The sequence below is a fragment of the Zootoca vivipara genome, chromosome 6, assembly GCF_963506605.1.
Source record: "Zootoca vivipara chromosome 6, rZooViv1.1, whole genome shotgun sequence".
Taxonomy (NCBI): Eukaryota; Metazoa; Chordata; class Lepidosauria; order Squamata; family Lacertidae; genus Zootoca; species Zootoca vivipara.
In genome coordinates this window covers 46,846,116-46,870,360 of record NC_083281.1, presented here as the reverse complement: position 1 = coordinate 46,870,360, position 24,245 = coordinate 46,846,116, and the positions used below count along the sequence as shown (strand labels likewise).

Here is a 24,245-nt window from a genome sequence, read left to right as displayed (position 1 = left end):
TGCTAGCCATGGCCATAGACAGGCCCCTCTGTATACGACTCTTATCTGTGGAATGGCAAGTAGGGGCTAGATTTGGCCCTGGGCACTAGTTACTCCTCCATTACTACCGGTATATGGCCTGAGGTTCCACCGAAAAATGAGTGCCTCTTAATTCCTTTCCAGCAAACAACAGAATAAACACCTGGTTGATAGAACTGGAAGGCATCCAACAGGACGTTTATTTTATCCCATGCTCCGAGGCAAAACATCCTCTACTTAAAAGCATCCCTTGTAAATATTTGTCCAACCATACCAAAAACCTCTCAGTTTATTCCAGGGCTGAACCACTCCTAAAAGCAGGAAGTTTTAAGTGACATTTCATTTAAATTGGACCTTCTTCCACTGATTTTCTTGCCTCATCCACTGTAGTTGACCTTCTCCACCAATTATTTGCAACCTGTCAACATACATCCGACTTTAATATTCTTTCTCTTGCCTGAACATGCCCCAGTTACTCCATCCCTTCCCGGTGTAGTTTGCTATTTTATCACCGAGGAGGTCTCCAGGACTTGACCTCTGCAGCATACTTCCCCCAGCCATCTTCTCCAGTGCCATCCCCCCTCACCTTTAGAGATGGACTGACACAAAGAAATGGAGCACGCACATGATCTAAGACAGGAGGGAGGGCCACATGTCTCTGCACACAGGGACACGCATGCACACACACACACCCAAACAGTCCACACACGCATGCACATTCTGCATATCAACAACTCACAAATTCATACAAACTGCACCCACACCTCGCATGGAAACACGCCAAACTCTCACACTCCTGCCCTCTCACAAACTCAAATGCAGACACACACACATAGCGCTCTCTCTCACCACCTGTGAAGTGTGCAATCTGAAGAGTAAAAGACATACTTTCTCCCCGCTCCCTGCCTCCAATCACAGTGCTGCAATGGGGAGGTACACACCTGCTAAAGATACTGGCTATCAAATGGTGGACTTAATTAGAGACCCAGCAAGACAATTAAATAATTCAACATTGTGAAGGGGCCGTAGCTCAGTGGAAGAGCATGTGCCTTGCATGCAAAAGGCGCCAGGTTCAATCCCAGGGGCAGCATCCCCAGGTGGGGTTGTGAATGTTCCCTGCCTGAAACTCTGGAGAGCTTCTGCCAGTCAGTGTCGACAAGGTTGGGCTAGATGGACCAGTGGTCTGACTCAGTATACGGCAGATTCCTGTGTTCCTAACACAATCGCACACTGTTGCTGTACAATCTCTATGCCTGTTAGAAATGTGGTCGTGGTAATTCAATGTATTATGTCTTGGGCGGTACTTTGATTGTGGTGGTCTGAATCCCAAGTGACCTTCCTTCCTTCCCATGTTAGCCAGATCAGGGTGCAGACATGGGATGTATTTGTACTAAATAAGTGCAATGTCCTGAACACATGTATTGTGCTCACTTTGTAAGACACAGTGATTCAGATGTCTCAAGTCTTGGTTATTTTGGCCAATTTCCATCATGAAACCATTAGCAAAAAGGAAGTCTTATGCAAAACCACAAAAATGCAGTTTTCAACCTGATGTGTCTGGCAAAGTAATTTGCGTGACTTTTGAACTACTGGAGGAGCCAGTGCATTCTGTTTGTCTGGCTGAGACGTGGTTGCATTTTATTAAATGCCGGCAGTGGTCTTGATGCTGTTTGGGATGTGACAGGAACATGGAAGTCTCATGGCCCCAAATGTGCCATTTGGGAGAGACAGTGCTTCCTGGACCCAATACAAGAGCATTGTTGCCCCACCTCACACTCCCTTGGTGCATCAAAATGATGTTCTCAGTAAGCCTCTACTCATCTCACACCTGCTCCTCCTAAGTGCAGAAAGCCCTTTCTTCATTCCTTAGGTCAGAGAGAGAGAGGAGAGAGGCTCTGTTGGTGGTATAGGAACCCTGGAAATGTTAGGCCCATGGAGGGCAGGGAGGGGCAGCTGCCTCCCCCCAAACAATAAACAAATCAATAAAAATACTGAGGTTCTGTTCTTTTATTCTTGGGGGCTTGTAATGTAGTGACGTAGAGAATATCATCCCCAGCCAACGTGGTCATTGTGTTGTTGTGTATGTGTTTGCCGTTTGGGCCCTGATACCCAGTTAGTTTGCTGTTAGGAAACAGTACGAGTGTGGCTGCCACTGTCCCAGCCTCCTGGTGCTCATCTTGCAAATCGTTTGGGACCAGGTTATTAGGAGGACCCTCAGCAGATCTGGCCTGTCCATGAGGCAGGATGAGACGTTCACCTCAGGCAACATATTTTCCTGTTGTCGCACACCTCCTACTCCATGGGCTGCTTTGGGCAGTGTGTGTGCAGGCAGGTGGCGGACGGTGGCATTTTCAGTTTGACCTAGGGTGGTGCAACGTCCTGGGTTCAGCCCTGACCCTCAGCCAGACATACCTCTCCCGGTATGCCCCGCAGAGGACATTAAGGTCCACAAATAATAACATACTGGAGATCCTGACTCACAAGGTGGTTAGACTGGCCTCGACCAGGACCAGGGCCTTCTCAGTACTAGCCCCGACCTGGTGGAACGCTCTCTCTCTCAGGAGACTAGGGCCCAGCGGGAGTTGTCATCTTTTCGTAGGGCCTGCAAGACGGAGCTGTTCCGCTTGGCCTTTGGACTGACTCAGTCTGACCCCGGTGTTTACCCCCCCCGAAGGCGTTATCCTACAGATATTTAAATGAGGTTACACTTTTTAGATTCCTAATTTTAAAATTGAATTTTAAACAATTTTAACATTGTATTTAATTTGCATTTTAATTGAATTGTTTCTTTTATGCTTGCTTTGATATTCTTGTTGTTAGCCGCCCTGAGCCTGGTCTTGACTGGGAAGGGTGGGGTATAAATAAAATAATAATAATAATAATAATAATAATAATAATAATGGCCTCCAGACCTCTTGTTATCCTTCCCCAACCCCATAGTGACTCTTTGAGAGTAACAAAAGGCAAGAGGCAGATTCTGATCTATGCTGGGGTGGGCTATGGCAGCTCCAAGCTCTGGCAGAGCATAATGTCAATGGGCATAGGCCAGACCTGGTTGCCTCAAAGCCATTAGGCACCCACATGCAGCCCATGACCCTCCATAGACCTGGCTCCAGTAACACACACCTATTATTATTATTATTATTATTATTATTATTATTATTATTTTCTAATTAGACTTGAGTTACAACTATATTGTTTTAATTGTGGAAATTAAAGATCTTACCTGTTTAGCCACCTGTGTGCTGAAACCTGTACAGAACAGAAAATTGAATATTTATTCAGAAGGCTTACACCATTAGACTGGCTGCATTGTCTGCATTAGACAGAAAAGATAATGATATGCAGAGAACATGTACAAAACAGAATTTGCACGTTGGAGTTTTTTGTATTGATACCAAGCCTGCACTGGCATCTGCTGGCCAAAATAGAATATTGCATGCAGCAAATTCTGCACCTGTAAAATCATCGCACCAACCACGTCATGCACTGTTGCTACCCTGATGTCACTTAGTAATAGTAAAAATGGTATACATAGAGAGGGAGGGAGCGGGAAATACTACACATTATGTGTGCAGCTGTGGCATGTATTATGCTTATTTTTTCCATTTTTTTAATTGACGTAAAGCAAATAAAACCCTGATGTCAATCACATCACAGTAAAATTGTGTGTGTGTGACGGGGGGGGGGGAGAGTCAGCACCCCTGCACTGTGAGTCTCATGTTTGTAAAATAAATTGGTTTTTTTACTTTTACTTCTTTTTAATGGTTTGACAAATTATGGTTTTTAAAATGTTTTCCCCCCTATTGGTACTAAAGCCACTTTCCTCCTCCCTTCTCCTCCTCCTCCTCCTCGGTATTTTCATAAAAGAATAGCTGTGATTCCACATATCCCATACCTGACTGGCAATGAAGGGTTGCATTCAACTGAAATTAATGGACCTAAGTTAGTCATGCTCATTCACTTACGTACTCATGAGTAGTAGGACTAGCACTGGCTACAGCCCAATAGGCGGAATTCAGTGTCCTGCTAATACCATCGTCCCATCAGCACAAGCATTTCTGCTTGCCAAATGGATCAATCTCTCCCCTTGCCACAAACCGTTCTGGGAGTTTTCAATACACCCCACCTCTGCCGCTGCAGCCATTGGAGGGTGCAGGGGAAAAAGGCAGAAAGCCCCATTGTGCTAGCATGACTTGTTGCACTGCCTCCCACTAGCATAACTGTTTAGTTGAATCCTGCCCTCCGAGGAGTCTATATTCCAGACTGAAGTTACTGTTGTGAAATCATCTTATCAAATGCAAAGAGAGATCCCTCATTGGGGAGGTAGCTACACTTGCTCTCTGCATGCTCATAATTCTGAATCATGTCTCAATTTTAACCCCTTAGGGCACAATATTGCCTCCACCCTTACAAGAATAAAATAAATAAATACCCCAGTTCTACCATAATTCAAAAGTATTTGACATCCATGACCATTTTACAAAAAACTTTGAATTTTCATTCATGTTGGTCCTTTATTAAATAAAGTTTGGTTTTGGATCAAGGGGAGTGTTTTCTTTTTACTTCTCTCTGTATAGTTAATTAGAAGTAAAAAAGTGCTGTTTAATAATATTCTAGTAAAAAGAAAAAAAGAAAAGGCTTGTTAGTAATGAACTAATTCTTATGCATTTAGCTCTGTCATATTTTTTTGACATAGTCACATTTATTTAGGAAAACAAATGTGGCCCCCTAAAGAGCTGTGCAGAGGGTCCATGGGCCATAAATCTGTCACTGTTTTAGTGGGAATCTAAAGATTACAAGCCTTTCTTTTGCTTCATTCTGGGTCAAGCCACCACCTAGGTAAACCTGGGACCTCATTGTGGATGCCCAGGTTACCCACACATGAGTTGTAGCGAATAGCAGTATTTATTGGAATAAACAAAAATAACAGCACACATATACCATGATGTTCAAAACTCCCCACTTCCTCCTAATGTCTAGATGTGCAAATGCAAGTCCACATCCTCTGGTATTCCCTCACAGGTAACTCCAGGAGACAATCCTTCACTTGGATAAGCACCCTTTGCTTATTTGCAAAAGGTACAAGAATTGAGGGTGTTGCAGTAAAGCAGATCCAGCAGGTGGCAGTAAACAAGTTTCCATGCCACTTGATTTTCACAGCTTCAGTCATAAGAACTTGAGAAGAGTCCTGCTGAATGAGACCAAAGGATCCTGTTTTTACAGTGGCCAACCAGATGCTTATGGGAAACCCACAAGCGGGACCTGAGAGCATCTCCACCAGGCCTGTGGGTCCATGCGTGCATGTGTGTGTGTATTCAGCAATACAGTATGTCATTGATGCAATAATAGTGCATTAGTGATGAATTTCTCGAAGCTACGAACATGAGTTTGACCAAACTGTGGGAGGCAGTGCAAGACAGGAGTGCCTGGCGTGCTATGGTCCATGGGGTCATGAAGAGTTGGACACGACTAAACGACTAAACAACAACAAGTGATGAATTTATACCGGACTGTCCACACATCATTCTGTTTTATTAGTTGTCCTACAATGCTTCCCTATGTTCCCATCTGGAGGGACACTCTTGCACTGCAGCACAAAAAAAGTAAAAAAATATGGAACATTTGTGGTATTAACTTGCTATTATGAATGTCACTTCTTTACCACTTCATATTTTTTAGAAAAAAAATAAATCTCAAGGCAGTTCACAATCTACATTAAAACATCAAATAAAACAAACAAGAATAAAACATTACTGAAGAAACATTCAAAGAAAGGTAATTAACAGGAAACGAAAATAGTATCTTAAAGATTTCAAATTAAAACATTACAAAGGAGGTCAACTACAGAATGCACATCTAAGCTAGTAAAGTGAATAACAAGCTTATCTTAAACATTTCAAGAGAAAATATTACTAAACGAAGTCAAATATAAAATGCACATTTAAAACAGCATAATTTGCAAGAGAACAAAATATTATAATAAAAATAGAACATATCTGCTGTTGCTGCCAATCCTACCAATGGTGGTTCATGGCAGGTGGCGGCTGTGGATGCTCAGGCTCCATGACCTGGACAAGCCAAGATGGTCTCTGACCTCTTCAGCAGCCTGTCAGGGTCTCACCCTACCAGGACAGGCGGAAAAGGGCCAGTAAGGCAGGGAGCATGTTTTTCGGGAGTCACAGCCTGGAAAATGTAGAATGTCAGTAGGAAGTTTCAGGGCATGCACTGATTGGAAACGAAGGTGCCCACCCTAAAACCTTTGCTTAGTGGGAGGTAAAGGTAAAGGGACATCTGACCATTAGGTCCAGTCATGGACGACTCTGGGGTTGCGGCGCTAGTCTCGCTTTACTGGCCGAGGGAGCCGGCGCACAGCTTCCGGGTCATGTGGCCAGCATGACTAAGCCGCTTCAGGCGAACCAGAGCAGCACACGGAAACGCTGTTTACCTTCCTGCTGGAGCGGTACCTATTTATCCACTTGCACTTTTGACATGCTTTTGAACTGCTAGGTTTAACCCACAGCACCACCCACGTCCCATTGCCTAGTAGGAAGCAATCTCTAATTACTCTTTGATTAATACCTAGGAACCTGTGTGTTTTATTTAAGGCTGGAGCAGATTTGCCTAGGGCTGTGTATGTGTGAGTAGCTGTGTAGGGTGTGACTGTGTGTATTTTTGGAGCAACTCCTGTAGAGATGCTACCAGGCTGGTGGACAAGCTTCCCCCCCCCCCGCTCCAACTATCCTGAGAAGGTTCGGAATTACTGTTATTTTATTTAGTATTTATTAAAAATATATATATTGTGCTCTTCAGACAAAACATCAGAGTGGTTTACAACACTTGTACCTAAAAACCATACGTTAAAAAGTTAAAATCAGAAATCAGCTACTGTGGAAGGATGTCTTCTGGACTGCCTGGACTCGCCCCTTCCCCGCGGAAGGCAGGCAGGAGGAGCTGCCCGGACGGGCACTCCAGCAGAGATGCGCCCGGGAGCCCACTCTCCCCGCGAGGGCGGAGCCTCCTCGGCCGGCTCGCCACGGGGCGGAGCCTGCTGGGCAGGGGGCCGGTCCGCCCGCCCTCCGCGCTTCCTGCTCAAAAGCGCCTGCTCCGCCCGCCTCGCCTCCTCCTGCTCCGCCTCCGATTCCCTCTCTGCACCCGCATCTCCTGCTCGCTAAGCCCGCCACCGCCGCGACGTGCTCCGCTACTCGGCATCATGGCTCTCTCCGCCGACGCCGCCTTCCAGAAACTGGCCGCCTGGCACAAGGCCCACGGCGCCCAACTCGTCCTCCGACAGCTCTTCCAGGCCGACCCGGAGCGCTTCAGCAAGTTCAGGTCGGTCCGGCGCGCCCGGCGAACGCGCACGCGGCGGTGCCCGACGGGCGGGCTGCTGCTCCTCTCTGGCTGCGCCGGGATTTCTCTCTCAGCTGCCAGGGAGCCGCTGGTCCCCAGCCTGGGCAGGGACGCCTGCGATGGCTGGGCAGCTCGGCTTGCAAGCGGGCCCTGAGTCGCAGGACGCGTTGCAAAAGCAGCTCCGGGATTGCCTGATCTTCTGTAGCCCCGAGGCAGGACGGGCGCGCCGTCGGGGCCGCTGCAGCAGTTCCGGTGGCCGCCCGCCTGCTTGCCCTTGACTCCTCCTTGCAACGCGCTACGTGCGGGCAAGCACAGCCGCGGCTGCCGGGAGAGCGAGAGGGGCATTGTGGGCCGTCCGCGCGGGAGGCTTCGCTTGCTGAGTCACGGCGAGCCGCCTCGCCTCTTCCTCCACCAACCCAGGGGAGGCCAGGTCTAGGGGGGCACTGCCCCACCGACCTCGGCTAGCCCCCCCCCCCACCTACCTGCTTGCCCGGCTGCCTTTTTGCTTACTTAACAACCAGCCCTAGGGAATGGCTTTGCCAGCCCCATTCCTCCTCCTTCGCCTCAGAGATGCCCGCATGGAGCTCAGCAAAGAGCAGGTTGGGGGCAGAGTCTAGAAGTATTGGCACTTGCTGCTGGTCTCCCTGACTTCTGCCCCACTGCTCCAACCCCCATTATAATGCACGGGGGGGGGAGTGGGGAACGGGGCTGTGCCATTCATTGCCTGTCGTCTGTGCTATAGCTTGACTCGTGCAACAGATTCATTCAGGATCTCAAACGGGTCTCTGCTCTGCACGTGGACCTTTTGGTCCTTTCTCGCCTCAGCCTGCTCCAGGTTGTTGCTGAAAATTGGGCTCCTCCACCTTTTCCATACTGAGGACCTGGAATGAAGCAATGCACATTGCAATAAAAAAATTAGTTCCAGCTTACAGCTATTTTTTTGTCCAGCTCTAGATAACAAGACAGCTAAGAAATTTGGTTCTAAATAAATTGTGACAAATCACCTTGAGAATCCACTCTGTGATTTAGTAATTACTCAAAACGTAAGATCTTGCAGTGCCAGATTTTGCAAGTTGATATGGAAAGAATAGAAATTAATTGGCTGAACTACTTGGCTTCATTTCAAATTGTTATGTGTTTGAATTATGGGCAAAGTAACCCCCCCCCCCCCCGAGGTTGAGCAATCAAGTCTTAGCCAGAAAAAGGCCTTCAGCCAGGTAGCCTCCTCTAGATCTTTTGGACTGCAACTCGCCCCAGCCAGGACACCCATTTGGTACCAGTGCTGATGTGGGTTGTAGTCCAAAACAGTTGGAAAGGGCGCCAGGTTGGGGAAGGCTGGCCTACAGTACTTGCTATCTGACAATTTACTGAAAAGGGTTGGACTTGGGACCTTTTGCATAGGAAGCAGTGGCTCTCCATTGCTGAGCTGTGGCTGGTGTAACAAGACAGCTGCAAGATTGCTTCACAATTTGTCCACAAATGAAACCCAAATTAGAAGACTGATTCTGTGATGTGCAAAATAAATGCAAAGGAAAACTTAGAAATTGGGGGGTTTTTTGGAGGTGGTGAGTGGGTTGAAAACCAGTCAATTCCCTGGCATTGCCATAGTTTCCAAGCACGTAGAAAATTCTAGTTTCCATTTCCTCTTTAAAAACAGAGAAAATTAATGTCCATTGTCACCTTGTTTCAGCTTCTACTCCTTTATATACAGCACAATCCTATCTAAGCAAGCCCCATTACCAGGATATGTTTTAGGATTGTGGCATTATAAAAACTACCTATGTATAAGTTTCAGACCATTAAATAGCATTTTGCACATTGTGGAATCTGCCCTAAGTTAAGTCATGGCTAAGGATGATGAAATGATCAGTAACTGTTTCCTCTTGAGGTTGAATTTCAGCTTTTATATCTTCAGGACTAGGCGATGATTGTGGTTTAAAATGGAAATTAAGTGGTGTGACTCCTGGTTTCCATCTGATTGCTGCCGATTCCTAACAGAGCATATATGAGTGCCTCATCTTTCTCTAATGTGGAAATTTTGCCGCCTTATCTGAGGGCACTTCCAGACTCACTGTATTCAGGTGGGATTCAGTTGCATCCTGGCAAATTTCAGGTTGTGGAAATAAAGCTGATTTGGAGCTTTTGCACAACAAATAAGGGATTTCTTGCTATAAGAAAAGTGCGGAATGACACTTGTATTAACATTGTTGTCCAGCCTCCTTCAGACAAATCCATGGATAACCAGCATTGTCTAATGCCCCTGCAAATAGGGAAGGCAGCTCAATAAACAGGTCATCTGTGACCCCAGTGGCATCCAGAGGTCTTGTTCCTTATTTTATAGCATATGGGAGGGGAGCCTGGTGCTCTTTCCAGCTTTCTCTTTCAGCTCTATGTGCTTCAGAAGGACCAGCCAAATTTTACTGGATCTGACATTTACCCAGATCCTTTGAAAAAGCAAAGATTGTGTCTGTGTGCACACTTTGTTGGTTTAATAATTTTTAATGGAGCTTTCAGTGCAAACAACAAAATAAAAGCTATAAAGAATGAAATACAAAGGCAGATTAAAAAGGCAAATAAAATCTGCACATAGAGAAATACAGCATTCCCAACCCCAGAGGTTCCATATTAATTTCATAGCAATTAATTGAAGTAGATGACTTCTCCACTCCATAAACAACAAAGAGGAACGAGGCTCAAACATAGTGCAAATGTACATTGAAGTACCATAGGCAAATAAGCTTTATCTCTGTCTACATCTTGATTTATTGGTGACACACTTAGTCAGAAGTACTATACAGTATTAGTAACACCAATATAGATGGCCCTACATACGTGCACATGCTTTTTGTCTCTCTGTGGGGAGGCTGATCCAGGTGAGGAGGGTGAAAATGATGGGAAAGGTGTGGGGTCAGTGGCACTTGATGAAAAAGCCAAATGTGCCCACAAGCCTAAGAAGGTAGGAGACCCCGGATCTAGATGAAGAGGCCTGATTAAGTGAGCCTTTTGCCTCTGAATGGCTAGCCCTAACCTGACCTAAGGATGTTTCACACGTGACTGGCTGCATTGCTATTGCTGCGCTGTTTGAAATTGCATTTACACCATTGCTTGCTTTTCTTTTTTTCTTTTTTTAAAATAATTTTTATTGAAGATTTTCAACTTAAACATTTATCATATCCTCATAACACATACAATTAACCAAAAACAGGTAAAAATGGCACAAAAAAAGAAGAGAAAAGAAAAGAAAAATATTCAATCTTATCCATTATTCCTTAACATAACTTCGACCTCCCCGTCCCTACCTTCCCGAGTCCATTTTAATGCTTGCTTTTCTCAACATGTTGATGCACTGTAATAGATGTGTCTGCATTGGTGTCACAGATGTACATGTGATAACTGGTATCGTAGGCACCTCATGCAATTGGCCTTTACCTCCCAGCCTTCATAATATGAGGCTTTTGTAGCTTAATGCATTGTCACTTCGTCTCTCACACATGAGGCAGCTTTCATTTCAAACCTTTGTAAAATCTTAGCAGTAAAATGACATGCAAAGCAATATCTTGGTTACCCTGAGTGTGTTCATCATAAGTTTCATAAGGCTGGCATTTGTTGCAAGAGTTACCTAGCAGCTTAAAAAGAAAGACCTTTGGGTAGGTTTTACAGTTGCACCAAAACATGACCAAAACTGGTCATTAGACAAGGGTAGTAATTTTCTGAGCTTTTCTGTACTGTTCTGTGAAACAGTTTATTACATTCATTTCCCTCTTTTTTCTTCTTCTAGGAAGCTTAAGGTGTACAATATAGTTCTCCCCTCCATTTGATGCTCTCAGCAACTCTGTGGAGTAGATTAGGGACTGAGAGTTAGTGACAGACCCATGGTCACTCAGTGAGCTTCAGGACTCAGCCGGGCTTTGAACTCTAGCCTCCCGGGTAGTCCAGTACTCATAACCACAATCCGGGAATGTGCAGTCCCATTCAAGGAAATGTTTGGGAACCACTGAAATGGCACAGTTTATTTAAAAATAATGGAAGGAAATAATTTCCTTCTAATGGGTGGTTGATTTTTCCCAAGCTCACCTATCCAGGGAAGCTTTTATTTAGCGGCCTGACTCCATTCCACTCCATTTCATTCAGAGCACCTGAAGAACAGATAGCGGGCAGACTGGCCATTATTCCTCCTATTGTACAGTTCCCTGCAAAATGAACACGTCTGAGCATCAGATCAATTTTTGATCTCTCATGTGACTGTTCTAAAGAAACGGCCCACATGTAGCCCAGCCCGTGCCCCACATTGTTTCCTAATGCCTGCTTAATGGCAGCTAGAAGGTTTGATTTCAGATGAGTTTCTTCATCTGTAAAATGGAAATATGGGTGATTTTATGTGCCTCAGTTTTGCTGAGAGTAAGGAACTCTGATTAGGGTGGAGTCTTGTGGAAATTTTCTGTATCATCATGAAATTTTCTGCTGCAATAAATTGGTAGCAATCTAATTTAACATGTAGTTCAGCTGACTTTATGTATGCCATATAACTTCTCTAGGTGCCAAAAGTAGTTAACAAAAATGCTTGATCAGGGACAAAATTCAATAAAGTGGACTTGGTGTTGCCTAAATGTTACACGTCAAAAAAAGTCAAAAACGTTTATTTTTTTTTGGGGGGGGTTACTTGTAAATAATTTAAGGCAGGACAAGTCAAAAGTGTCATTTACCTTTATTTAGATCTTAAAAGAGAGAAAAAAACACTGTAGGAATCTAGTAGCTCATGACTCTGTGCCTTAAGAACACAAGAAGAGCCCTAGCAGGATCAGGCCAATGGCCCATCTAGTCCAGCATCCCGTTCTCACCGTGGCCACTGAGATGTTGGTGGGAAACTCTCAAGCACAAGAGCCTTCTCCCCTCCTGCAGTTTCCAGCAAATGGTGTTCAGAAGCATTACTGTCTTTCATTGTGTAGGCAGAGCATGTCCATCAGGTTTACTCGCCATTGGTAGCCTTGTAGTTGCCACTGGCTTGTTTTCTGCACGGGGTGGGGAGACTATAGCTATTTCCTGCAGACAAGCAGATGGGTGGTAAATTGGAATGGATTTCATCAGGTACCTGTTGGAAGCTTGAGTGTCTATGTGTATCTGTCCATGTTGTGTGAATGCTTCATTCTGAGACACCCGTGGAGGCATTTCTCTCTTGCAGATTCTGGGGCCTTGGGTGCAATAATCCTGTTCATTGAAAGGGAGCAGGTGGTCCATGTCCTGCTTCCTGCCCACCCCAGCGTTAAGATCACCTGGTTGCCTGGCTGGTTGCCCAGATTCTTGCAAAGGCTGGATGGAGCTTTGTCTGCTCTAGAAGGGATCTGTACTCTTGGGCGAGGTGGGCATTCATGGGATCTCTTAATGCAGATTTGTTATGCTAAAGAGGCTTTGAGTATGCATTCTTCCTTTTCAACTGCCACAACGCATCAGTGCACCATGGGCATGATAGTAAAAACAGACTCTGCAAGGCTGAAATGAGCCCGTCCCTGGAATTATTCTCAGCTGCCTCCAGCGTATGGGTTGTTTTTGGGGAACCAATAAAATTCTGCTGAACGTAATGCAAGAAGCTGGGCTGCTAAAGTGATACTGGTGGCTAGCTGAGCTAGAAGCTTGCCTAGAGGCTGAAAAGGCTTTAAAGCAGGCATCCCCAAACTGCGGCCCTCCAGATGTTTGGGCCTACAACTCCCATGATCCCCAGCTAACAGGACAGTGGTCGGGGAAGATAGGAATTGTAGTCCAAAACATCTGGAGGGCCGAAGTTTAGGGATGCCTGCTTTAAAGGATGCCCTGTCTTCAAGTCACCTTCTACACCATTTGAGGCTTATATAGAGGAGTTGATACATTCTGGAATAATTGAAAAACAAACCAGAACAATTTAATCTTCAAGCCACACTGAACTGCTATCCCTTCTGGTGACCCATTAGTGCCAGTATAGGGCTTTTGTTTTATGTCAGCCACCTTCCCTAACCTGGTGACCACCAAATGTTCCACATCCCAGCCATGATGCGAATTGTAATCCAAAACATCTGGAGGGCACTAGGTTAGGGAAGGATGGTTATACCACTTAAGAAACCTCCAAAGCTGTTTGCAACAAGAATAAAACAATAAAATAAGTAAAAATGTAAAACAGTTACTGTTGAAAAATAATTTAAAGCCGTGACAAGCCAAAAGTAGATTCAAGCACATGTTAACATTCTAAATATCTGGGTAGGCTTGTCTAAACAAAGTGCAGAGCCTGCCACACTAAAAGATTGATTTCCTCTTATATTCCACCTATTTTTCTGAGCTGTGTGGGCATGCAGAACACACACATACCCTAGTCGTCTCAAAGGCCTTGTTTGATATTCTAGCCTTTCTCTGCTTGCTTAAACTCATTGAAAAGCTAAGTCCCCATGGCCTGTCTTCAGGAAACAGCAACTGCTGAAATGGCCTTACTCTTAATGGATGCTAGTCTACAAAAAATAAAAAAAATCCTTCCAGTAGCACCTTAGAGACCAACTAAGTTTGTCATAGGTATGAGCTTTTGTGTGCATGCACACTTCTTCAGATACACTGAAACAGAAGAAGTGTGCATGCACACAAAAGCTCATACCTATGACAAACTTAGTTGGTCTCTAAGGTGCCACTGTTCTTATTTTTTGTTTTGACTACGTCAGACCAACACGGTACCTACTTGTAGCTAGTCTACAGAGAAGGCTTTTGGAGCAGGGACTTCCCAGAGCGACCTTTTGTGCAGAGTGTGTGTTATGTTCCCCTGCCCCCAAACCCCAATTGCTTAAATTCAAAAATTTGTTTCTTGTTGGGTATTGTTTCTTTCCTATTTTGGACCTGCATTTAGCGGTTCACCAGAGGTAGGCCAGCAAGGTGCTGCTCTAGTTTTCAGCATAGCAAGGACGTCCTAACAAAATGAAATTAATTGCACTTCCCTTTTCCTACCATCTATCGTGGCCTTTCTAGATGGCTGTCATGAACTTTTATCTGCTGACAGATGTGACCAGCTAAGCCGCCCTTGCGATTAGATACCACTGATTGTGGCTTCTTACATGACATGCTTTTCTCTATTTTTTTTAACCCTCGTGCATCGTCTGTGTTGCACTCCTCAGAACAGTTGCAACACTGAAAACTTCATTATTCCACTAGGCATATGTGGGCAGTTCAGAATTCATCTTTCCAACAGAGCTGATTTATGTCTGATTTTAATTACTATTTTTATTGTATGGATTTATGTATTGTAAACTGCTTGTTAAAATACAATTTTTATTGTAAACCACTTTGATATTTTTCTGTGCAATAACCAGGATTAGACAGTTGCATGGAGCGGCTGAACAAGTGCAGAACAGGAATTCCTAAGTTCAGAACGTGCATATTTAATTCTAACGGTGTGCCCTTTTGCATGTGACTCTGGTTGCTAGATCTTTGACTTTTAATAAACTATAGTAGATCCAACTAGCCTGTCATCTGGGTGTGTGTGTGTGTGTGTGTGTGTGTGTGTCCATGTCCATGTCCATGTCCATGTCCCCAAATGTCTGACATAGAGCCTTGTTCTAGCAATCTCTGCCACTGCTGCACACAACTCTGAAATAAGTTGTGCGGCCCGAACAAACTAAGGAAAATTCCTACAACACTTAACAGGTACACACAGACCATGTTCAAAGCATGGAAAACAGAAATAGGCAAACTATCCCCAACCCCATCACCACTAATTCCCCTGGCGTACCACCCATTATTCCACCATGCAGCACAAAACCTCCAGATAAAAACCGGGCAAACCAAAGGCTTATATCACCTAATAGACTTCTATAAAAATAACAAACCTTTGTCAACACAAGAAATACAGGACACACTAGAAGACACCCAAATGCCCTGGTTAGCACAACACCAATTACATGCCCTCTTAAACAATCCAGTAAAATCAGCAGCAACGAGGCCCCTGACAACCTTCGAAAACCTCCTCCTAACAACAAAGGGACACGGTAAAGGGATGGTATCCGCAATATACAAAATACTACTCCAGAATCGCATGAACTCCCTTGATGCAATCAAAAAACAATGGGAGGATGACATAGGCTATGAGATAAACCCCACTCAATGGACCAGAATGTGGTCTAAACCCCACTTTAAATCCATATCAACGAAAAGAAAAGAACTCACTCTGAAACTCACCTACAGGTGGTACCTAACACCAAGAAAACTAGCGCTAATATGCCCAGGAACCTCACCAAAATGCTGGAGGGGGTGCACTTCCACAGGCACATACCTCCACATGTGGGAGTGCCCCAAAATCCAACTATTCTGGACAACAGCCATACAAGAATTATGTAAAATAACTAAGCAAGTATTAGAACTCACCCCAGAATTGGCCCTACTAAACATCTTCCAAGACAATAATGCCCATTTACACCACAAATAACTCCTAACCCACTTACTTTCAGCAGCCAGAAACATCATAACCAGACACTGGAGAGACCTGTCAGGAGTAAGCATGGTACCAAATAGTATGGGAAACAAACTTACTAGAAAAATTAACCAATAAACTGAAACTGACACGGGAACAAATAGAAGAAGACGCCTTCACCCCGGTATGGCTCCCCTTTATCACATACACAGCCCAACAAGACAATGACAAAAATCCACCAACAGCATACAAATTAATATGGCTAACCTGATCCAAAACACCCACCCACCCCACTCGCACATGAAAACAAAGATCACCACAGCCAATCACAAACAAACAACCACACGCTAGGCCAACCCCAACCTCTCTCACCACCAACGGAACACAAGGAAACAACAGAGAACCTGCACAAGCGACGCTGACACATAACTCCACAATTATTAAGTAAAATAGAAACCTGGCCACCCGACCCCATTCACCTTTCCCCCCTCCACCTCTTTCCCCCTTTTCTTCCTAATGTCTCAACAAATGAAACTGATCTGTAAAAAATGTTACTTGAAAAAGAGAGACATTGCACATACTTTTGTACACCAAATCTTTAATAAAAATACATTTTAAAAAAAGTTGTCCATCTCCATTTCAGTGCAAGGTCTGCAGAACTGAGATGGAGCTAAATAGTGGATTTTGAGCCCCATTAAAAGTGACATGTGGGAGAAGGGACATGATCCAGGGGGAAGCTGAAATAGGGCTTGTGAAAGAGAATGGACAGGAAGTTCTGTTCGGAGTGTGTGTCTACGGGTGTGTATCATTTGGACTTTTTATCTTATGGCAGAATCTTTCACTTCTCCCAGGCTCTCCCTCTCTCTCTGCATGTGTGCGTGCATGCATGCATGCAGGAAATTCCTGCAGTGGGTTGTGGCCGAATGCACCGAAAAGGTGTTTCTTAAGGTAAAGGGACCCCTGACCATTAGGTCCAGTCGTGACCGACTCTGGGGTTGCAGAGCTCATCTCGCGTTATTGGCCAAGGGAGCCGGTGTACAGCTTCCAGGTCATGTGGCCAGTATGACAATGCAGCTTCTGGTGAACCAGAGCAGTGCATGGAAATGCCGTTTACCTTCCCGCTGTATTTATCCCGCTGTATTTAAAGCCCTAAACGGCCTCGGTCCGGTATACCTGAAGGAGCGTCTCCACCCCCATCGTTCTGCCCGGACACTGAGGTCCAGCTCCGAGGGCCTTCTGGCGGTTCCCTCATTACGAGAAGCCAAGTTACAGGGAACCAGGCAGAGGGCCTTCTCGGTAGTGGCACCCACCCTGTGGAATGCCCTCCCACTAAGAGGTCAAAGAGAACAATTACCAGACCTTTAGAAGGCATCTCAAGGCAGCCCTGTTTAGGGAAGCTTTTAATGTTTGATGGATTTCTGTATTTTAGAATTTCTGTTTTTTTGGAAGCCGCCCAGAGTGGCTGGGGGAACCCGGCCAGATGGGCGGGGTATAAATAATAAATTATTATTATATTATCTACTTGCACTTTGATGTGCTTTCGAACTGCTAGGTTGCCAGGAGCTGGGACCGAGCAATGGGAGCTCACCCTGTTGCGGGGATTCGAATCGCTGACCTTCTGATTGGCAAGCCCTAGGCTCTGTGGTTTAACCCACAGCACCACCCACGTGTTTCTTACTTTCCCTCAAAATGTGGTGACAAGGGTTCTGGTCAGATCAGGGGAGGCAAAATATACACAAGAACTTGGCTCAACTTTATGCTGCTATGGACTCATGGCTGCTGCCTGCATGACTCATCTCTTTCCACCTGAGTAGCTGCTCTATATTCTTGGATGCTGCATTGCAGGATGGGCGCTCAAGCAGAAGGTGCTCTGTCAAGGGAGGCTTCAGAAAACGTATTGGAGGTTCTGCAAAGCCAGCTGTGGAAATAAAACTGGGACAGCCTCTCCCTACCTGTGTTCCAGAATGGCCAGTGTCTTGTTTCCAGCCTGCCCCACTGAGATTCAACTTTGCGTTTTCTTAACCTTCCCACCTCTGTACTGCAGCAATCCAAGGCTAGTGTTAGAGAATGTGGGGTTGTAGCCATTGGTGTTTTCCTGAGCTCACTTGCTAGCTTTGAAAACTGTAAATCTGCAAATGTGTGTACACACTGGGGGAAGGGATAGCTCTCTTATATTACTCTGAACTCTCTCCAGCCTCTGATGCAGAATGGGCATGTTTGGGCTGGCTGGCTAGCTAATCCCACATATTTTGGAGACAGTTGAGGATTAGATTATACAACTCCCAAATAGGATTAGCATGTAAATAAGCAGAAGGGATGAACTCTTCTTTCTCCATGAATTACATTTGCCTTAAAAATAAAAACCCTACTATTCCACAGGCTTCCTTCACAAATCATTACAGTAATACCTCGGGTTACGAACGCGATCCGTTCCAGATCGCTGTTCGTAACCCGAATAGTTCGTAACCCGAACACGCAGCGCCATTTTGCGCATGCGCAAAGCGCGATTTTTGTGCTTTGTGCATGTGCAGACCGCGCGTGCGCGCGACGCTTCTGCACACGCGCGACGGAAACACTTCCGGGTTTGCGCAGTTCGTAACCCGAATTGTTCACAAACCGAGGTGTTCGTAACCCGAGGTATGACTGTACAGTCATACCTCAGTTTAAGTATGCCTTGGTTTGAGTATTTTCAGTTTAAGTACTCCGCGGATCCGTCTGGAACGGATTAATCCACTTTCCTTTACTTTCAATGGGAAAGTTTGCTTCAGGTTGAGTACGGACTTCTGGAACCAATTACACTCATACCTCGGGTTAAGTACGCTTCAGCTTGAGTACTCCGCGGACCCGTCTGGAACAGATTAATCCACTTTCCATTACTTTCAATGGGAAAGTTCGCTTCAGATTTAGTATGCTTCAGGTTAAGTACTCCACGGACCATCTGGAACGAATTAATCCACTTTCCATTACTTTCAGTGGGAAAGTTCGCTTCAGGTTAAGTACGCTTCAGGTTAAGTACAGACTTCTGGAACCAATTGTGTTTGTAAACCGAGGTACCACTGTATTTACTTTATTAATTTATATTGGGCCTTTTTCCCAGTGCAGGGCCCAAGGTGGCTCACAGCATAAATAATAAAAGATGCAACTAAAAACACACAAAATAAATATTAAAAAGCAATTAAATCCATTGCCCTATTAAAAATATTCATGCATGTTTCTGTGCTGCGATTAGCATGTGACTTTTCACCTGGATGGGGGCATTGATAAAAATAATCTTTTGGGAGGGGCACACGCTACCGTTGCAGCTCCAAAGTCCAGAGTTGGACAATACTTATATTAGGAACAACCAAAGTGTCATGAAATAGTGGCAAGTTTTTGAGTTCTTCAGGGAAGATGTTACAGAAGCAGAAAGTGGAGAGAGGAGGAAAAATGAAAAAGTGCAAAAATTATGCTGGAAGGAGCAGACTCTGTCACAAAGTGGAGACTGCAGGCTGATTCCACACTTGATCTTACCCAGAAGCCCAAGAAGTGAGCTGCTGCTATTTGCCTTGATGTTTATCATTCTTTTGTGACCTGGGGTGTGTGAATACAAACAAGCAGTGTTGGCTAATTTCCAGTAAATCTTGTTTTTTAAAGTCACCCATGTGGTGGTGCAGTGTTTCTGAAAATGTTCACATAACATGATGGCTTGCTTTTAATTCTTTTGGCAGCTTGACCTTGAAGAGTGACCATGGGGACATCTTGGTGGACTATTCAAAGAACTTGGTTACAGAAGAAGTGATGAAGATGCTGATAGAACTGGTAATTCACCTTGAACATGAATCCTATTTATTTAGAGCTTCTGATTACAGAAATTCCAAAGCTGTTTGCAGCAGTGAAGCAGATAGTAATAAAATTTATTGAGAAAAACAAAACCTCGTTATTGCCCTAACCAAGAATATTAAAACTGGGCACACAAATAAATATGCTTTTAATAAACAGGAAAAGTGTAGTGCAGCTGGTAGCCTGCCACTTTCAGTGTACATGAAGCTTTACAGAATACCTGAAGCAAACCAAGCTCCAACTTAATACAGAACAAAAGTGGATCTTGCCCACAAATGTCGGTCAGTACAAGATAGTGTTTGTGGACAAAGGGGTATTTCCAGTTTCATATCATGGCCTTGGTTTGCTGTGGTTTCATAAAGCCCAGGATCTACCTGCATGCTTACGCAGAGCCCAGCTGCCCTGACAACAAATGTAAGGGGCAACCGTCTTGTCCCTGCGCTTGAAAACTGCAGTCCAGTTGGATGGGGGGCTTCACCAAATGTTATACCAAAGCTAGTGACCTCCAAATGCTTAGACCATCTGCTCCCATTAGCCCAGGCTTAACCAGTACTGATGGAGAGTGTAGTTCAAAAACATTTGGAGGCAGGTTGAAGGCGATTAGAAGCAACCTGGGCAAGTTTCCAGGGGCCACATGCTAGGGGTGGGCCGGATGGCAGAGCAGTGAGTGATTTTACACTTGTATAGACTACTTTGTACACACATTCACACACTCCTTTCTAGCTTCCATCCAGGTAAGCAAGAGGCCACATTTAGTCCTGGGGCTGAGGCTGCCCATTCCTGATTTAGAGGATCTTTTAGGAACAGGCAGAGAAGACTGACATTTTGTGTGTGTGTGTGTAAAAGGAGGCTACTAACATACTAGGCTACTGGCATACTGGAGGGGGTTAGCGAGATGGGGTTAATTCCGATGTGACTAGTGGATTTGGAAAGCTGATGGTCGTATTTACTAAAAGGTCAACTTTTACTTTCAGGCAAAATCGAGGGGTATTGAGAAAGCGAGGGAACAAATGTTCACCGGAGAAAAGATCAACTTCACTGAGGTATACCTACTTTTTATTTTCGTCTGTGGGTTCCTTCCTGCTCAGTAACGGGGAGGAGGTGCTTCCAGCACACAAAGCAGTAACCTTTGACTTCAAGCAGCTGTATAGGGTTTTTGGAAATTAGTGTGTGTGAGAGAGAACCAGAGTCAGAGTGTGTGTGCTGGGGTTTTGTGGGGTGTGGGGTATAAAGGCAATGATCTGGCCACCATCCTCTAGATATTTTGCTATGTAGTCCAAGGATTAAATATTAGACTGGCTTTCAATCGCCAGATTCATGAATAAATTGTATAGTTTTCCCAATAAATCTAGTTTGTTTTCGTGTTAAAGGTTTTGTTTACTTCACCTGAAGATAAATGTGTGAATAGTCTCATTTGGTCAAGAAGTGTATTGCATCTCTATGGGGACATGCCTCTCCTTTGAGCTTGAACTGGTTTCACATCTTCTCTCCCCCTTTCTGGGCTAATAGTAGCCTTATAGGTGTTCTGGATCAGACTGACCTGATGTGAACAGGATGTGAAATGGACCGGGAAGTCCCCTATGGATCTCTATCTTTGCTGATTGACCTTGGAGAAACCTCTTTTCTGACATGTGGATCTAAAATCCACAATATAATGCAGAGCTGATAGAAGGATTGCTATCTCAGTAATTCCGGAATCAGCTCTGTATTGTATTGGTTACAATATAATAACCCGTAACATGAAGCATGTTGAATACTGGGCACCAAGTATTATTCTCAACACACATTTTTTGCCACTGCAAAGCAGAAATGCCTCTAAGTTTTTGTTGGAATTTTATGATTGCTTCACATTAAATGTTAAGGAACTTCTCTGAGATGCGTCAAGTGTGAGAAAGCCACTTCCTCTTCATGGCAACTGAAGCTCCCCTTCTGTGGTTTTGGTGTTCATTATTTTGGTGCGCAGAGCTATCTGAAGGATGGGCTCTGCTGTGTACCAAGACTACCACATGCCCCTTCGCATGTCCATTTGCCCTGTGACACGCAGAACGCAAAAGTGAGGGGCATGCTGCCATTTTCCTCAGTGGCACCCAAGTAGTGTGTGTAATCGGGTGGAAAGAAAGGAGTGTTTTGTTTGTTGCTTTTTGCAACGCTGTTGGCCGTTTCTGCTTTTGTTGCTCTTCTGGAGCTGTTGCTGCAACAGAAAATTCCTGTGTTGGTAAATTGTGGCGGTGTGTGTGTGTTTAATAGATTTCTTTTTCATGTATTTGTAAGCTGCTGCAGGGACTTCTGTGGTTGGGGATGCAGTATACACAAAGCAAGTAAATCCTGTTTCATCCACACACAGGGAAGAGTGCAGAGGGGCTACCCACAGGGCTTGAGTGTAACTTGGTCCTCCATGCCACTACTGTGCCAGAGTGCTTTCCAGCAGCACTCTTCCTGTCTTGCCTGTCCCCAGATGGCAGAATAAATTCCTTCCCTAGGTTGGCCCTTAAGAGCATTAGAAGAGCCTGCAGCTGGATCACGCCAGTGGTTCATCTATTCTAGCCCAGCATCCTGTGGCTGGACTATCTAGCCAATCAACCTTCATTTCTTGTGTGTCCCTTCCTTTGGGTAGGGGGCTGCCATCACTTCCTCCCTCTCCGTCTGCTGTTTTGAACAGCAGATTGTTATAAATAAGTTTAGTTACAGATAGGTAGCTGTGTTGGTCTGGCGTAGTCGAAACAAAATAAAAAAAATTCCTTCCAGTAGCACCTTAGAGACCAACTAAGTTTGTCATTGGTATGAGCTTTCGTGTGCATGCACACTTCTTCAGATACTGTCATTGCTGTTTAGTAATAATCCCTGGCTAACAGCCTACCTGTGTTAGGGCAAGCTGCCCATCTCATCTCACTAACTGAACATACATTCAAAGATGTGGGTTTTGTATTCTAAAACACATACTTCTCAGATTCTCTAGATTCTTTGAAAAGCAATACGAATAAAGAATTGTAGGAAGTAAACATGCAAGGCTCTCTGTCATAATTTTTGACCTTTAACAATAATTTCTACAGCCTGTTTCTTGCTTCCGTCATTTGCCAAATTGGTTCTTGGCTGTTTAAAAATGTCTGTTTCCCTCACCCCCACTTCTGCCTAGCGAAGTCTTTCTGGAAACCCCAAACTACGCTCTAGTCTGTGGCATCTGATCCAGTTGTAGTTGTTACTGCTTATTTTAGCTTTTATATATATACCGTGTTTCCCCTTTTTTAAGACACCGTCTTATAACTTTTTTTCCTCAAAAAAACACACGGTGTCTTATTTTCAGGGGATGTCTTATTTTTATTATATTTTTATGGTACCTATGGTTCCGGGCAGTGGGGCGGCAGGCCTCCTTGGCTGGGCCAGGAAGAGGTGATGCCTTTGTCTTGGTTTTTTAAATCTTTCTCCCATCCCCCCCCCCGCCAACTGCTCCAAAGTTCCTGCTGCTTTATTGGGGGGGGTGTTTTGCGAAATAAATGCATAAAGATGAGCAGGGCTGAGGGATCCCGCCCGGCCTTAGACAGGCCACCCGCGCGCCTTCCACCCACCGCATGAGGCCGGCCGAGGGGGAAGGCCTCCGGGGAATGCGGGGCCCGGGCAAGGCAGCACCGAGAGCCCCCACGGCCGCCAGGAGACGTGACGCGGCCACCGCCCGCGCAGCCATCACCCTCGTCGCTGCGTCCATTTCATGCCTCTTGCTCAAAGCTAGGCGCGGCGTTCACTGTGCTTGGAAGGAGCCGCGTGCCCATGGCTCGTGCAGCAAGGGCCCTCCCGACTCCTTCCCAGGTGCCCCTTTCCCCTCCTCCTTGCCGGTTCCGGGTGGTGGGGTGGCAGGCAGGAAGAGGCCAGGCCGCTGGCTCGGCGCTCCGCCCAGTGCTGCTGGGCGCTCTGAGGGCTCAGCGCTGCGGACCGCTCTGCTCTGCAGCCGCCGGTTCCGGGCGCTGGGGCGGCAGGCCTCCTCGCCGTGCGGTCCGGCGGCGCAGAAGGGGCCAGCAGCGCTCCCGCTCCCGCCTGTCGCCCCGGTGGCGCAGAAGGGGCCGGCGGCGCTCCTGCCGCCTGTCACCCTGGTGGCGCGGAAGGGCCGCGGGCCTCCCGCCTCCCGCCCTGTTTTCTCCCTCCTTGGCTCCTCCTTCCCTTTCAGGCGCACCGACCCAGACACTAGAAATCCACTCACACAAGCCGCCCGCAAAAATGAGCTGAGCCAGGCGGAGAGCGGAGCAGCGCCTTGCCTCGGACTGCACCCGCCTCCGCCTCCTGGCGCCGTTAACGCCGCCACTGCCACGGTTGCCGCTGCCATTTTCCTGACGGGAAGGGGTCTGTGGGAACCAGGGCAAACCAACACGCAAGTGTCGAGCTCTTTTGCCCGGCTCTGCCCTTTACTTCCCGCTGCTGTGGCTTGGGGCGCTCCGTGCTGTGTTGCTGGGCGCTTTGTCGGTCCCGCTGCTGGGGCGCTCGGCGGTCTCATTCTAAGCGGCGCTGCTGCAGCAGCAGCAGTAGCCAGTTCCGGGCACCAACCCAGCAGCCCTCCTTTTCCTGCCACGGCCGGCATGCTGGGTTCCGCTGTCTCGGGGTATGGCTTATTTTCGGGGTATGGCTTAATTCCGCAAAAGTGTAAAAATCCTGCTACGTC

At 45.8% G+C, this 24,245-nt stretch overlaps 1 protein-coding gene across 1 annotated transcript in view; it reads left to right on the top strand.

Moving 5' to 3' along the window:
- The first annotated feature begins 7,124 nt into the window (after positions 1-7,124).
- Positions 7,125-24,245, top strand: part of GPI (glucose-6-phosphate isomerase) — a 36,219-nt gene continuing 19,098 nt past the window's right edge. Inside the window, exons 1-3 of the mRNA XM_035117931.2 lie at positions 7,125-7,350; positions 19,489-19,579; positions 20,575-20,643. Of these exons, the coding sequence (XP_034973822.2) occupies positions 7,232-7,350; positions 19,489-19,579; positions 20,575-20,643 (279 nt within the window). The 5' untranslated portion in view covers positions 7,125-7,231. The remainder of the gene's footprint in view (positions 7,351-19,488; positions 19,580-20,574; positions 20,644-24,245) is intronic.